The 12,525-nt window shown below is 67.0% G+C and overlaps 2 protein-coding genes across 2 annotated transcripts; one reads left to right on the forward strand and one right to left on the reverse strand.

The window, feature by feature from the left end:
- Positions 1-1,205: 1,205 nt before the first annotated feature.
- Positions 1,206-9,538, forward strand: TPRN (taperin). The gene is made up of 4 exons (XM_079705743.1): positions 1,206-3,044; positions 8,529-8,790; positions 8,887-8,993; positions 9,104-9,538. The coding sequence occupies exons 1-4, from the start codon at positions 1,221-1,223 to the stop codon at positions 9,164-9,166; spliced, it is 2,256 nt and encodes a 751-aa protein (XP_079561869.1). The 5' UTR covers positions 1,206-1,220; the 3' UTR covers positions 9,167-9,538.
- A 1,261-nt stretch (positions 9,539-10,799) lies between these two features.
- SSNA1 (SS nuclear autoantigen 1) lies at positions 10,800-12,448 on the reverse strand. The gene is made up of 3 exons (XM_079707055.1): positions 12,337-12,448; positions 11,669-11,868; positions 10,800-11,348 (listed from the first exon to the last, which is right to left on the reverse strand). The coding sequence occupies exons 1-3, from the start codon at positions 12,386-12,388 to the stop codon at positions 11,241-11,243; spliced, it is 360 nt and encodes a 119-aa protein (XP_079563181.1). The 5' UTR covers positions 12,389-12,448; the 3' UTR covers positions 10,800-11,240.
- Between the last annotated feature and the right edge of the window lie 77 nt (positions 12,449-12,525).

Genomic DNA, 12,525 nt, shown 5'->3' on the forward strand with positions numbered 1-12,525 from the left:
CCTGGGTTGAAACCCGCCCCTGGTCTCTGCAGAGCCCCCGGCGCTCTTGGAGCCTGGTCCCTGACAGGTTAGTGGTGTGGGACTCAGTAGTGTCATTTTTGAACATCTGCTGACTGTGGGGCGGGTGATGGAAAGGCAGGTAACATTTGTCCCTGCCCGTGCCCACCAATTTCCCCTTCTCTCCTTGGCTCCCACAGGCCTGAAAGATTGTGGTGGGCACTGTGCAGCCCTCCACGGAGAGTGCACTTCCTCACGGCAAGTAGGCAGAGAAGCTGTGCCCTCAGGGTTAGCCTTGGGATGGGGCCGGTTCAGCGGCTGAATGGAATACACGCCCTGGCTTTTGTGGCTCTGCGTTGGAGAGTTGTGGGCCTGCTTGTGTGCGAGGAGAGAGTCCCCTGCCTCTGTGCCTGCTCACAACTTCCGCACTCCCGTCCGTGTTTGCTGGGCCCTGGATGACAAAGTGCGGGTAGAGAGTTTCCACCACCTGTCTGAGCCACAGAGTGGATTCTGGGGCCCGGCAAAAGCTAGGGATTCCTGAGAAACCGGTTCCTCAGCACTGGTTGGGGCTCCAGCATTGTCATCTCCGTTAAGGCCCGTAGGGGACCGAGGACCGCAGGTGGGCAGTCCCTGGACCCGGAGGGTCCTGGACCGGGAGGCAAGAGGCTGGCGTGCAGCCGGCACACCGCCCACGGGAGCGGGACAGCCTTCCGGTCCCGGGTTGGCCCTTCCTCCACCGCGCTTTCCGCGGGGGTAACAGGCGGGCAGAGTGCTGGCACGATGCGGAAGGACCAAACCCGGCCAAGGTCACACGCCACCTGGGGCCCAAGGTTCCGACCCGCCCACCGACCAGGATCCACTCCCTCCGGGCTCCGCCCCACGGGCGCGGCGGGCCAAGGGAGCAGAGGCGGAAGTGGGGGCCTCCACGGAGCGGCGTGGGGCGTCGCGGGCGTGTCCAAGGGGGCCTCCCCAATGGGGACAGGCTCCAGCGATGGGCGCTGCTCCACTGAGGCCCGCGGGAAGGCGGGGTCGGGGAGAGAACTCTCCAATCAGCACGGCTGGCCATCCTCCCTCCCATAGGTGAGGCCGCCGGGCACGGGGCGGGTCTGAACAGGCCTCCCCCAATGGGCGGCGACCAGGGGGCGTGGCCTCGGCGCGAAGGCCAGCGGCGGGTGGCGGCCGCAGTTCCCGGCGCGCGCTGGCTCCGGCGGCCGCTCCGCAGCATGGCAGGCCTGGGGCGGCCGGGCCCGGGGCCCCGCGCCACGATGCCTGCCTGGAAGCGAGAGATCCTGGAGCGGAAGCGGGCCAAGCTGGCGGCTTTGGGCGGGGGCGCGGCGCCGGGCGCTGGGGCGGGCGCGGAGGAACCCGCGGGGCCGGCGGCCGAGCCGCTGGTGCTGGCCGAGAGCCTGGGCCCGCTGCGCGACAACCCGTTCATGCGGCTCGAGTCGGAGCGGAGGCACGGGGCGCGGCGCGGCGGGGGCGCCGGCGCGGCGGGGCCGGGGGCGCGGCCCTCGCAACAGCTGCTGGAGCTGTACCGCTGCGTGCCCGGCGTGCGCACTATCCGCGCCGACAACATCCTCATTATTGAGTCGGCGCCCGGCTTCCCTCCCGCTCCCGGCCCCGGCCCCGGGCCGGGCCCGGCCGCCCGCATCCGCGCCGCCGAGGTGCTGGTGTACGAGGCGCCGCCGCCTCCCGGCCGCGTTAGCCGCCTGCTCCAGAAGTTCGACCCGCCGGCCGCGCCGCGCCGCCGCGGGAGCCCGGAGCGCGGCCGCCCTGTGCCGCCGCCCTCCCCCGGTCCGGCCCTGGTCTCGCGCGTGGGCGAGCGCGCCGCCTGCTTCCAGCCCGAGCCCGAGCGCTGCGGCGCAGGCCCCGGCCCCGGGCCCCGGCGCAGCGACTTCCTGCACAAGACAGGCAGCAACTCCTTCACTGTCCATCCACGGGGCCTGCGCCGCAGCGCGGGCACTCGCCCACTCCCCAACGGGCCCGCGGCCCCCGAGCTCCGGGCCGGCGCTGCCAACGGCCTCACGGGCTCCGCGCCTGGGCCGGGCGAGTGGAAGCCAAAGGTGGAGTCGGGGGATGCCCCCGCCCACCCTCCCCCCAGCCCCGGAACCCCCAGTGCCACTCCAGCCGCTCCCCCGGCATTGCCCACCCTCAGCCCTGCTAGTGCCACTCCTAGCCAGCGCCAGTGGGTCTCCGCGGCCACCAGCGCCAACGACTCCTTCGAGATACTGCCGGCCTCCAAGCCAGACGTGGACACGATCCCTGCCGGGGATCTGCAGGCCCGGGCGCTGGCCAGCCTTCGCGTGAACTCCCGAAACTCTTTCGTGTTCATCCCCAAGCGCAAGACCTCCGGGGCCCCTCCTGCGGAAGGGAGGCAGTCCGTGGGGCCTCCAGAGGGAGAGGTTGGCTGGGCCTCCCAGCACCAGGAGCGTGAAGCCCAGCAGGTGCCTGGAGCAGATGGTGTGTTTGCCGGTGGGAGGAGCCCCTCGGGGGTCGAGGAGGGAGGCTGCCCCATGCCAGGCACTGCCCTTGTGGACTGGACCGTTAGGTGGCAGAGGCTGTCCTCACCACCCCCGTCCCCACTGGTCGCCTCTGAAGCTGAGCCTGCCCAGGGCTTTGGGGTTGCTGGCTTGACCAAGAATGGCAGGGAGCCTGGGAGGCCAGGGCTGCCCGTCACCTTCATCGATGAGGTGGACTCGGAGGATGAGGTTCCCCAAGAAGCCAAACTGCCCTGCCCCGGGGCTGGTGCGCCTCCCCAGTACCACCCGCATCCCGCCGGGCCTGGGCACCTGTCAGAGCTTCAGCACCGAGGTGGCAACACCTTCACGGTGGTGCCCAAGAGGAAGCCAGGGGCCCTGCAGGCCAACGGGGAGGCCAGGCCGAGGGAGGCCGAGGAAGAGGGGCCGGGCAGCCTTTCGGAGCCCCCTGCTGCCTTGGGGACCTCAGTGAAGAAGCGCTACCCCACTGTACATGAGATTGAGGTGATTGGTGGCTACCTGGCCCTGCAGAAGTCCTGTCTCACCAAGGCCGGCTCTTCAAGAAAGAAGGTCAGTGGTGGCGAGTCACGGAGCTGTGGGTATAGCATGTGCCTTGTTCCCAGGACACCTGGCCTGGGTGTGGGATGGCTTCTACGTGGACCAGAGGAGAGCTGGAGCTGGGTGGCCGTGTAAGCTCCAGGAGAGGCCAAGCTGTGGGGGAATCCCTGGCCTGGGTTCCAGCGGAACCCTAATGACCCTGGGGCTGCGGGGACGGCTTGCCTGCTCTGTACCTTGAAAGGCTGGTGGGGAGGGTCAGTCCAGCCAGGGCTTCGTCTGCTTGTTGGTTCTCGTGGCTCTATCTGGAATTGGCTGGGCAGGACTGTCCCTTTGTAGGTCCCGCTGTTGGCTCCACCCCAGCCTGGCTTTGAAGGGTGGCCTGGCATGTTCTTCTGGAGTCCTGGCCTGTGCACGTGGCAGGTGCCAGGATGGAAGTGGAAAGGGGCAGGAGACCTTTGATTTGGGTGGGGTCGGATACCTACTGTCAGCTCTCAAGAAGGCATTCTGGCCTGGAGCTTAGCAGGACTTGGCTTCGTGTGAGCATTTATTGAGCTCCTAGTGTGTGGCAGGCCTGGTCTGACCCTGGGGTGTGATGCTGGGGAGCGAGGAAGACGCTCCCCTCGCTGGGGAGGAGAGGCCGAGGATGGAGAGAGACCCGGGTGCAGGGCCAGGGGCCTCTTGGAGTCTCGCTCTCGTGGCAGGGCTGCTTGGTGGCCTGGAACCCTCTGGGCACAAGGAGACGTTCCTCAGATTCTTCCTGGTCATTCTGGCACCTAGCACCTGTGTGTGGCCCTGGGGCAAATTCCAAGGCCATCCCCACATGACTCCAATCAGCAGGTGCGCTGGGCGGATGCACCCTCCCCGGGAACCGCGATGGTGTCTGGCAGGCTTCTCCTTTGGCTGCTGGTGTCTTGGCTCATCCCCGAGGCCACCTCTGCCCCAGCCTCAGTTTCCTTGGGGCCTTGGGGGACGGTGATGTGCCTTGCGTCACTGGAGCCCCCTTACCCACTGTCCCGCTGGCACTGTCTCATTAGATGTGGCATTTCCTCTCTGTTGGCTTCCTTTGATTTCCTGCCTCGGTTTTGGCCTTGGCACTGTCCTTCCTCCCTGCACCATCCTCTCCTTCTCGAGTGAGGGCATTGGCCCTCCTGCCAGCTCCATCTGCCGGGCCAGGCATCCACACCCGTCCCCCGCAGCGCTTCTGGTGCGCCCCCAACCCCCGCCTGTCCTGCTCGTCTCACCTTGCCCCACCCTCTATTCAGTGCTGCGGTCATCCAGTAGCCATGGTCACCAGCCCAACCCCCATGCCTGCCCTCTCCACCTTGTCTGCTCCTCTTCCTGCTTCCTGACCCTTGACCCCAGCTGCTCTGGGAGGCATCCTTTCCCACGCTAGCCTGGGGTGGTGGAGGTGACAGAAGCCCCCTGCTTTGTAGACAGAGGATACTGAGGCCGGTGGAGGTCACGGAGCTCGTGGGGCGGGAACCGAGTGTGGCATGCTGTTAGAGCCCCTGTCCTAACCCGGCTGCCCTTATACTGGGAGCCTGGCTGCAGCCCGGAGCCTGGTCATTCTGTCCTCAGCTGGGGGCAGAGCCGTGGGGGTCACTTGGGGCTTGGTTGGAGTGAGAAGGGCAGGGTGGGGGCCTGAGGGCCTCTCGAGGCAGGAACAAGTGATGGGAGGGAAGCAGGCCCCGGCCCAGCCTGGGGCTCGGGCCAGCCTGTCCCCCGTCTCCGTGCCAGCCTGAGGGGTTGGGGGTCCAGAAGGATGGTTCCTGGCGTAGCCGAGTGGCCTGGCTGGGGCCGTGCCAGAGCAGCACGACCTGCTGCGGGTGATCTTCTGCCTGGGCATGTGCTAGCTTCCCTGTCCGGGAAGAGCCAGAATGCCTATCGGGTGAGACAGAGGCATGGGGCTGCCCAGCCCTTCACAATGACCTTGGGCTACCCCTGGCTTTATCCACCCCATCGTCCCACCTGCCTGCTGCCCCTGGTCCTCGTCCAGCCCCCTCCAGCCAGCCTGTGGTTTCTATCACTGTCCTGCTCCCCCCGCCCCGCGTTCCGGGGACGTGGTGGCCTGGAGGCCAGCAGGACCTTGAGGACCTCCCAGGGCAGGCGTCCGGTGCTTTTTCCAGGGGACGGGTGAGGTGCAGCTCTTGACAGCGTGGAGCCTGCCCCCGGGTTGCCACCTCTCCGGTGCAGGGTGTTGTGCTCTCACCTGGCCTTGGAGGGTGGCAGCCCTGCCCTGGGTAGTGGACGCCCAGCCGGCCGGGCACGCGTCCCCACTTAGATGCCTCTTGGTGGAGTCACAGATGCCCTCTCTCTCCGTCCCTTGCTGGCCCAGCCGACCCGCTGCAGGCCGTCGCGGCCACACCCCCTCTCGCCCCCGCCCCCAGGCTGTCCCGGAGGGTGGGGCCGGCCTGCAGCTCCGCACACCTGCCTCCCAGGGGGTCGGCGCTGTGGGCCTCTCCCCTTTGTGAGGTGCCAGCTGGCTGGGCTCCTGCCTGTCTGGCAGCTCCTTCCCCTCCCCTTTGCCCTCCTCACTTTCTAACCCGCTGATCCCCTGCCCAGCCCGAGCGTGCCACGTCCCCACGCCCTCACCCTCTCCTGCGGTGTAGCAGCCACCCTCACCCCGACCGCTCGGGTCCTCAGATCCGAGGCGCCGCTGCCCTGGGGGCCTGCTCCTCCACCCGCTCCCCTGCTGGCAGGCACGGCCTCTCCTTTCATCCGCTCTCCCCGCAGGCGCCGCCCGCCCCCGGTGGTCTTTTTGGACCCTGGGGACCACTGGAACAGGCCTGGACCCTCCTCCACTCAGCTTCCCCACTGGTGGGGGCAGGGGGAGGCTGCCCCTGACTCAGGGTGTCCCACCTGGGCAGCTGTGGGAACTTCTGGGGGGCCATGTGTGGCCCCCGGAGCTCGGGCTGAGTGGGGGATGGCGCGTGCTGGGGAGTGTGGCATGGGGTGGGTGCTCACCTCAGGCTGGGGAGGCTGGAGCCCAGCTCCCAGCCCAGACTGCAGGGTGGACACCCTTCAGTAACCCGAGCTGGGCGTGCCGGGCAGGGTGGGGTGCGGGGAACAAAGGGCTCTCTCCCCGTGAGCAGCGGGAAGTGGGCCGAGCCAGGACCCACCTGCTGGCTGCACAGTACAACGGGCAAAGTCCCTGAGCCCGGTGATCAGGTGTGTGCAAGTGCCAGCCCCTGGCTGTGCCCCCGCCCCCCGCCGGTTCCATCTGCCCGGGGTCTGGAGGCTGCCCCCGCTGCCCGGGCATTATGAGTCACGTGGTGTTCTGTGACCCACAGACCTGCACTCACGAGGAGCCTGGAGACTGAAGGCGAGGTGGGACATGACCGGAGCCCGTGAGCCCCGCCCCTGCCTGGCCGGGCTGTGCCAGGCTCGGGGCCTGCTTGCACCCAGCCCCCTCGTCTCCCCGCTCAGAGTTGGTCATGTGGACTAATGAGGACGTGCTGACCCGCTGGGCCTGGCAACTGGCCCTTCCCTGTCTTCCGTGGTGGGGGATGGGCCCAGAGGGCTCAGGGTCATCAGGGACAATGCCGCGTACCCAGGAGCACTGTTCGCTGCGGGGCCCAGGATTGGGCCCCTGTGCTGGCAGCCCCATTCTGCCTTGGGCTCCTCCTGGGGTCTCTGGCCCCAGGTCTCAGGGAGCCAGTCTCGGGGGGCCCAGGTGACTCCATCCCCATAGGGGCTACAGGATCACCCCACACAGCTGCCCAGGTGGGACGCCCTGAGTCAAGGGCAGCCCCCAGCCCAGGGCAGGCCCCCTGCCAGTGGGGAAGCTGAGTGGAGGAGGGTCCAGGCCTGCTCCAGTGGTCCCTGGGCAGTGGGCGGGCACCTGTGGGCTCTGGTGATTACCCCGTGCCAGGCCTCTGCTCTGTTTGGCCTCCGGGGGCGGGGGCAGCTGGAGGTCCGGGTGGGGCCCATGCGGGGACAGTCACGAACATCTCCATTCTGGTTTGATCCATCTTTGGTGGTCATCAGCCCGTCTGCTTGCATCCCTGACTGCTTGTCTGTGTGAACGGCCGGGGCGAGGGCAGCAGCGACAGGGCTCGGGACCTGCCCAGCAAGTGCCTGCGTGGGCCATGCTGAGACGCGCAAGTCCAGGAGCTCGGGGGGCGGGCGGGGATGCCCACGGCTGTGCGGGGCTGTGTGTGCCCGTGGGGTGGTGGGAGGAGCGCGTTGCGCTCCTCTCTGGACACCGGATTGGCAGGGCAGTGCCTCCCACTCCTGGCCGGCCCTGCATATGTTACCCTGAGGCCGGGGTCCCTCTGCTGCCCAGGGCTGCAAGCCTGGCCCTTCTGGGAGGCTCCTCCCCGTCCTGCTGTCCCCAGGCCCCAAGGTTCTCTGCCTGGGGGCCTGACTCCCGCCCCTGGCTCTTTCCAGGGGAAGAGGAGGAACTTGAGCTGGCTGCGGTGTCCTGTGCCCTGGAGTTTAATATTTCGAGCTCCAGCAGGGCTGCTCCCATCTGCTGCAGGCGGGCAGCTCTCGTATTCATTACCGCCCTGCCAGGCCCGGCCGAGCCCTACCGAGCAGGCCTTGGGGGACGTGCGACTCTTGTGGGGAGCCTAGTCCCGGGTCTCGGAGGGTGAGGATCCTGACCCCCAGCGCCCAAGTCCTACCAGTGCCTGTCCCCACAGCCCCTCAGAACCGGCAGCCTTCTGGCCTCTGAGGCCTTTGGGAAAGGAGAAGATTTGCCGCGCATGAAATTCTGGAGCCTGCAGAGTGGGCAGGGTGGACATGGGCCATGTGGGCAGTCCGAGTGGGAGGAAAGGGTCACTGACCCCCACTCGGTGCAGCCTCGGGCTACCTACCTCTGACTCAGTCTGCAAAGTGGGTGATAGCACTTGGTGCCACTTTCCCAGGGCTGGCACGTGGCAGCCGCCCGGCTTCCATGCCGGACCTTGGGGGCCTGGCTTTGGGTGTGCCGGGCTCTTGCCCAACAGTGGTGGTCCGTGCCGAGCTGGGCGGGCAGGATCATCCGGGGGCCTGGCGAGCTGGGACGTGAACTCAGCCCTGGAGGGAGGCACCAGCCGACAGGAGGGGCTGCTGGAAGCGTAGGTGTGGGCTCCCCAGGTGCAGCCTCACCTGGACCTTGCTCCTGCCGGGGAGCCTCTGGCTGGGAGATGTGGCTGGTGCCCTGCTCTGCTGAGAAGGCAGATCTGCAACCCTGGGAACTGCCGTAGAGGCTTCTGGAGACCCTGAGGCTTTACGCTCCTGGTGCTGGCTGGGGTCTGGCCCTTGGGAGGGGCGGGTCACTTGGGATGCGGTGATCCTGGGCTGGGGAGGGGATGGGTGAGGCCTGGGATGCAGGGTCCAAGTGGAGGGGACTTCTCTGATGAGGGGCAGCCCCCCACTTCTCAGAACCTTTGAAGGGCCAGCGGAGTGTTCGGCTCTTGCTCTGGTCCGACACCCGCACTGTACCCGCTCGGTCCAGCTGGAGGAGCCCTGTGGCTGGGACCAGCACTTTCACTGACCTGCCTCCTGCCCTAGATGAAGATCTCCTTCAATGACAAGAGTCTGCAGACTACGTTTGAGTACCCCCCCGAGAGCTGCCTGCAGGAGGAAGAGGCTGAGGCCGAGAAGGGGAGAGACGAAGAGGAGGGGAGCGAGGAGGGGGAGGGGGAGGGGGAGGGGGAGGCGTCCGGCTCAGACACAGCGGCGGCAGAGAAGCCCTTCGTGCTCTTCCTGCCCCGAGCCACGTTCGTGAACAGCGTGGGCCCCGAGAGCCCTCGGCTGCCGGACGGCAGCTCTGGTGAGTGCCCGCCTGTGGGGATGGACAGCCCAGGGGGTGGCCCGGGCCACATGATCGTGCAGCCGCACATCCCCCGGTGTGCCTGTCGGCCCGCAGGCCTGTCCAGCTACACTCCGAAGCACTCCGTGGCCTTCAGCAAGTGGCAGGAGCGGGCGCTGGAGCGTGTGCCGAGCACAGAGGAGCCCCCATCCAAGGAGGTCATGGTGAGTGGGGTGGGGCAGGCGGGCGGACACCCAGGGAAGGGGGGCGCGGCAGTGGGGTGGCTCTAACGCCTGGACGAGCCCCATCGACCACCTCTGTGCCCCGCTCTCAGCTCACCCCTGCCGGTCAGAATGACCTCGCGGACTTCCGAAGCGAGCCGGCCCTCTACTTCTGAGCCCCGCCCTACCAGGAAGACGAAGGCTGAGCCCCAGGTGCCCGGGAGCTGCACCCCTTCTGCCCCACCAGGCCTGCCCTCCCACATCCTGCTCTCCCTCCCTGGGGCCTCCCAAGTAGGCCGCTACTCAGGGCCTGAGCTTGGGGCACCCGGGACTCACTCGACCCCAGCTCGGGGGCACTGCCTGTGCGGGAGGGGTGGTGTCCTGCTGTACACCATGCCCAGCTGCTGTCGGGTGCGTCTGGGGTGGGGGCTGATGGGACCCTGACACCACCCCCAGCCCACACTCCCCATGTCAGCCACTCCGTTTCTGATGAACGGCAAGTCTTTTCCCGCCTCTGATGATGGACTCAATAAACAGCCCTGGATGAGGCCGCCTCTACCTTCCTTGCGTGGTCCTCGGCTGGAAAAAGGGGGAGCGGGGCTCAGGTCCGCTGAGGCACTGGCAGCTGGGAGGCGGCCACCCACCCAGGGTGTGATGCAGGCCAGCTTGGGTTTCCGTGCCCGGGGGAGACAGTCCCGGGTGACACCCCACACTGCACAGCCCTGGTGCCCCAGGCTCTTTCCCCACCTCTGTGGCCCTAGTTGCCCTGCTTCTCCTCCCAGCCACCCCCTTGGCTGGGAGGGGGACTTCCGTGTGCCTACCCTGTGAGCACCCTCAGTCTCTGGGGCTCCCCTTGTCTCCCAGAAGCGGCTCAGTGGGAGCTATGGTGGGAGGTGGGACGCCAGATAAGCTCTCTGGGGTCTGGAACTCTCTGTGGGCCTGGGGGGTTGCTGCAGCTGTCGGGTCCAGAGTGGTTTCCCGGAAGGGCCAGAGCCTCAGGGATCTTGCCTCCTGTTTGGATTGGAAGGTTCCCTGACCCACAGGGGCCTGCAGGAAGGCTGTGGCAGGCAGACCACTCCCCTGGGCTAATGTCAGCAGGGAGGTCTGATGGATCTGGAAAGGTGACAGAAGACAGAGCTGCCCACTAGGGAGTGGTTCCCGGCTGGGCTGACCGCCTGTGCCGAGACAGGCCGTTCACAATCCTGGCATCAGATGCGCGTCTTTTCCTCTTGGAGCATCAAGCCCACGGGAAATGCCACCTGGCCAGGCTTGGGAGGGAGGGAGGCGTTTTCTTGGGAATGGTGGGCCCAAGTTTCTGCAGACCTTCTCAACCAACACATGCTTCCCAACCCCCCATCCCCCACGGACAGCAATTGCAGGGACCCCACGGGGGCTGACAGGCCAAGGCAGATGGACCCATGGAGGACTTGGGATGGAAGGCAGGGCCCTGGGCTGCATGGGAGACTGGCCTGTGACCAGAGTGTGGGAGCAGGGGTGCTGCTGTCCGGCAGAATCTGGAATCACTGAGCTGGGGTGCAGCCATTCCCAGGGGACCTGAGCGCAGGAAGAGCGTCTCCTTGGGCCAGGCCTTATGCTAGAAACCAGGACCAGTGGCCCTGATGGGAGAGGTGGGTGACAGGGGTCACATGAAATGCTTAGGGGCACCCTTAGCTCTGAACGCAAGGCCGGTCACAGGGAAAGCCATCCCTTCACGGAGGAGCCGTATTACAACTGGGCAAGGATTCGTATTTTGACTCTAGGCGGGCCTGGCAGCCCCACACTCCTGACACAGGCGGCAAGCTGACGTGGATCTTTACAAAGACAATCTTTATTGACAGTCACAGGCCCCAGGCAAGCTCTGAGGTGAAGGAGGGCCCCAGCCCCTCCCCCACTTGCCTGGGCACCTGCGGGCTGAGGGAGGGGTGACAGGACTCCCAAGGTGCTGAGACCAGAAGCGGGCCTCCCCCGCAGCCCCAGGCTGGTGTGGAGGCCTCAGTGGGACCCTGAGTAGAGCTGCCCTCCCTAGCGCCTGTGTGAGCTCAGAGCCAGGATCCCCACCTGGTGGGCTACGCTCAGGTCTTTCCTGTCACCCAGAGCCAGTGAAGGTTGGCAGTTGCCTGTCTTGGCACCCAAGACAACGAGAAGAATAAGCTGCTGCCGTGAAGGACAAAGATGCTTTGAAGACAGACTTGCCGGGGGCTGAGCCGTCGAGGGGGCGCAGTGGAGGCAGGCCCTCCGCCTGTGGCCTCATCAGCTGTCCTTGCCTCTGCTGCTCCTCTGCTCGGGGGCTGCGGCCTTGGTCAGGTTCCCCGCTTCCCTCTTCAGGACACTAAGCAGAGTCTGCGAGCTCTCCAGGATCTGCGAACAGAGACACCAGCCGGTTAGCACTGCTGCTCATGTTGGAAAGCTCCCGCAGCCCAGCCCCACTCCTGGGCCAGGGTCCTTCTCCCCTCTGAGTCTGGCCCAGAGCCCCTTTCTCACACCCTGGGAAGCCAGGCGGAGGTCAGCTCTGGCTCCTACTGCTGCTGCCGTGCGGCTCACAGTACGGAACCCGCTACGCGGTGATGAGTATGGTGCCAACAACAGGACCCAGGTCACTCTGAACGCCGTACTGTCACCACGGGGGTGACACGAACCCTTGACGGGCTCGGCCCAGCACGCGGGCCCCGGAGCCCCACCTTGAGGTAGGCAGCCTCCGTCTCCGCGATGGTCCGATCGAACTCATTCCGAGAGGCTATCTTGCGAGCCAGGTTCTCGTTGACTCGAGCCAGCTTCTCCGTCAGCTGCCTCACCTCATTCTGCAGCCGCTGCTTCTCCTCCTCTTCCTGCTGGATCTGCCGGCACAACTCTTCCCGCTTCTGACACAGCTCCTCGATGCCTAGGGTGGGCCGAGAGAGACAGGCGCGGTGGGCCCGGGGCAGGAAGGAGAGCACCGCCCCTCCAGCTCTGGAGCCCCCTGCTCTGGAGGAGAGAAGGCTAGTGGATAGTGGAGGACCCGGGTGCTGGATGGGCCTCCTTTCGCCCGAGCCAGGCCAATGTCCTGCGTCCGAGGAGTCTCAGAGTTAAGGAAAGCACCGCGCGAGGCGCGAGGCCGGGAGGCCGTACGTACTCAAGCCCATCGTCCTTTGCTCACTCCACAGATACCTAGCTCTCGGGGCGGGCCACACCGCGGCTGTGCGCTGGGCAGGTCCGCACGGCGTCCGCGCCGCCCCGGCCCGGAAAGCCGCGCACGGACCGTACAACACGCTCGGCTGCGCGCTGCGGGCCAGCTACTGCCCGGGACGCAGGCCGGCGAGACCCACGCCCTCCCAGCCTGTCCGGCGGGCCCCACCGCTCGGCCGCTCACACTTGACCAGCTCGTTGTTGTAGTTCTGCAGCGCCGCGCCCTGCTGGGTCATGGTCGCCGCCCGGGGTCCCGGCCGCTGCAACCGCCGTTACCGCATCCGGGCCCGCGCCTGCGCACTGCTTACAGAGGCGAGTCCACGGCGTACGTCACCGCCGCGCGCCTCTCGTTTGCGTCATCGCCGCGCGCCGC

The sequence above is a fragment of the Hyperoodon ampullatus genome, assembly GCF_949752795.1.
Source record: "Hyperoodon ampullatus genome assembly, chromosome: 6".
NCBI classification, from domain to species: domain Eukaryota; kingdom Metazoa; phylum Chordata; class Mammalia; order Artiodactyla; family Ziphiidae; genus Hyperoodon; species Hyperoodon ampullatus.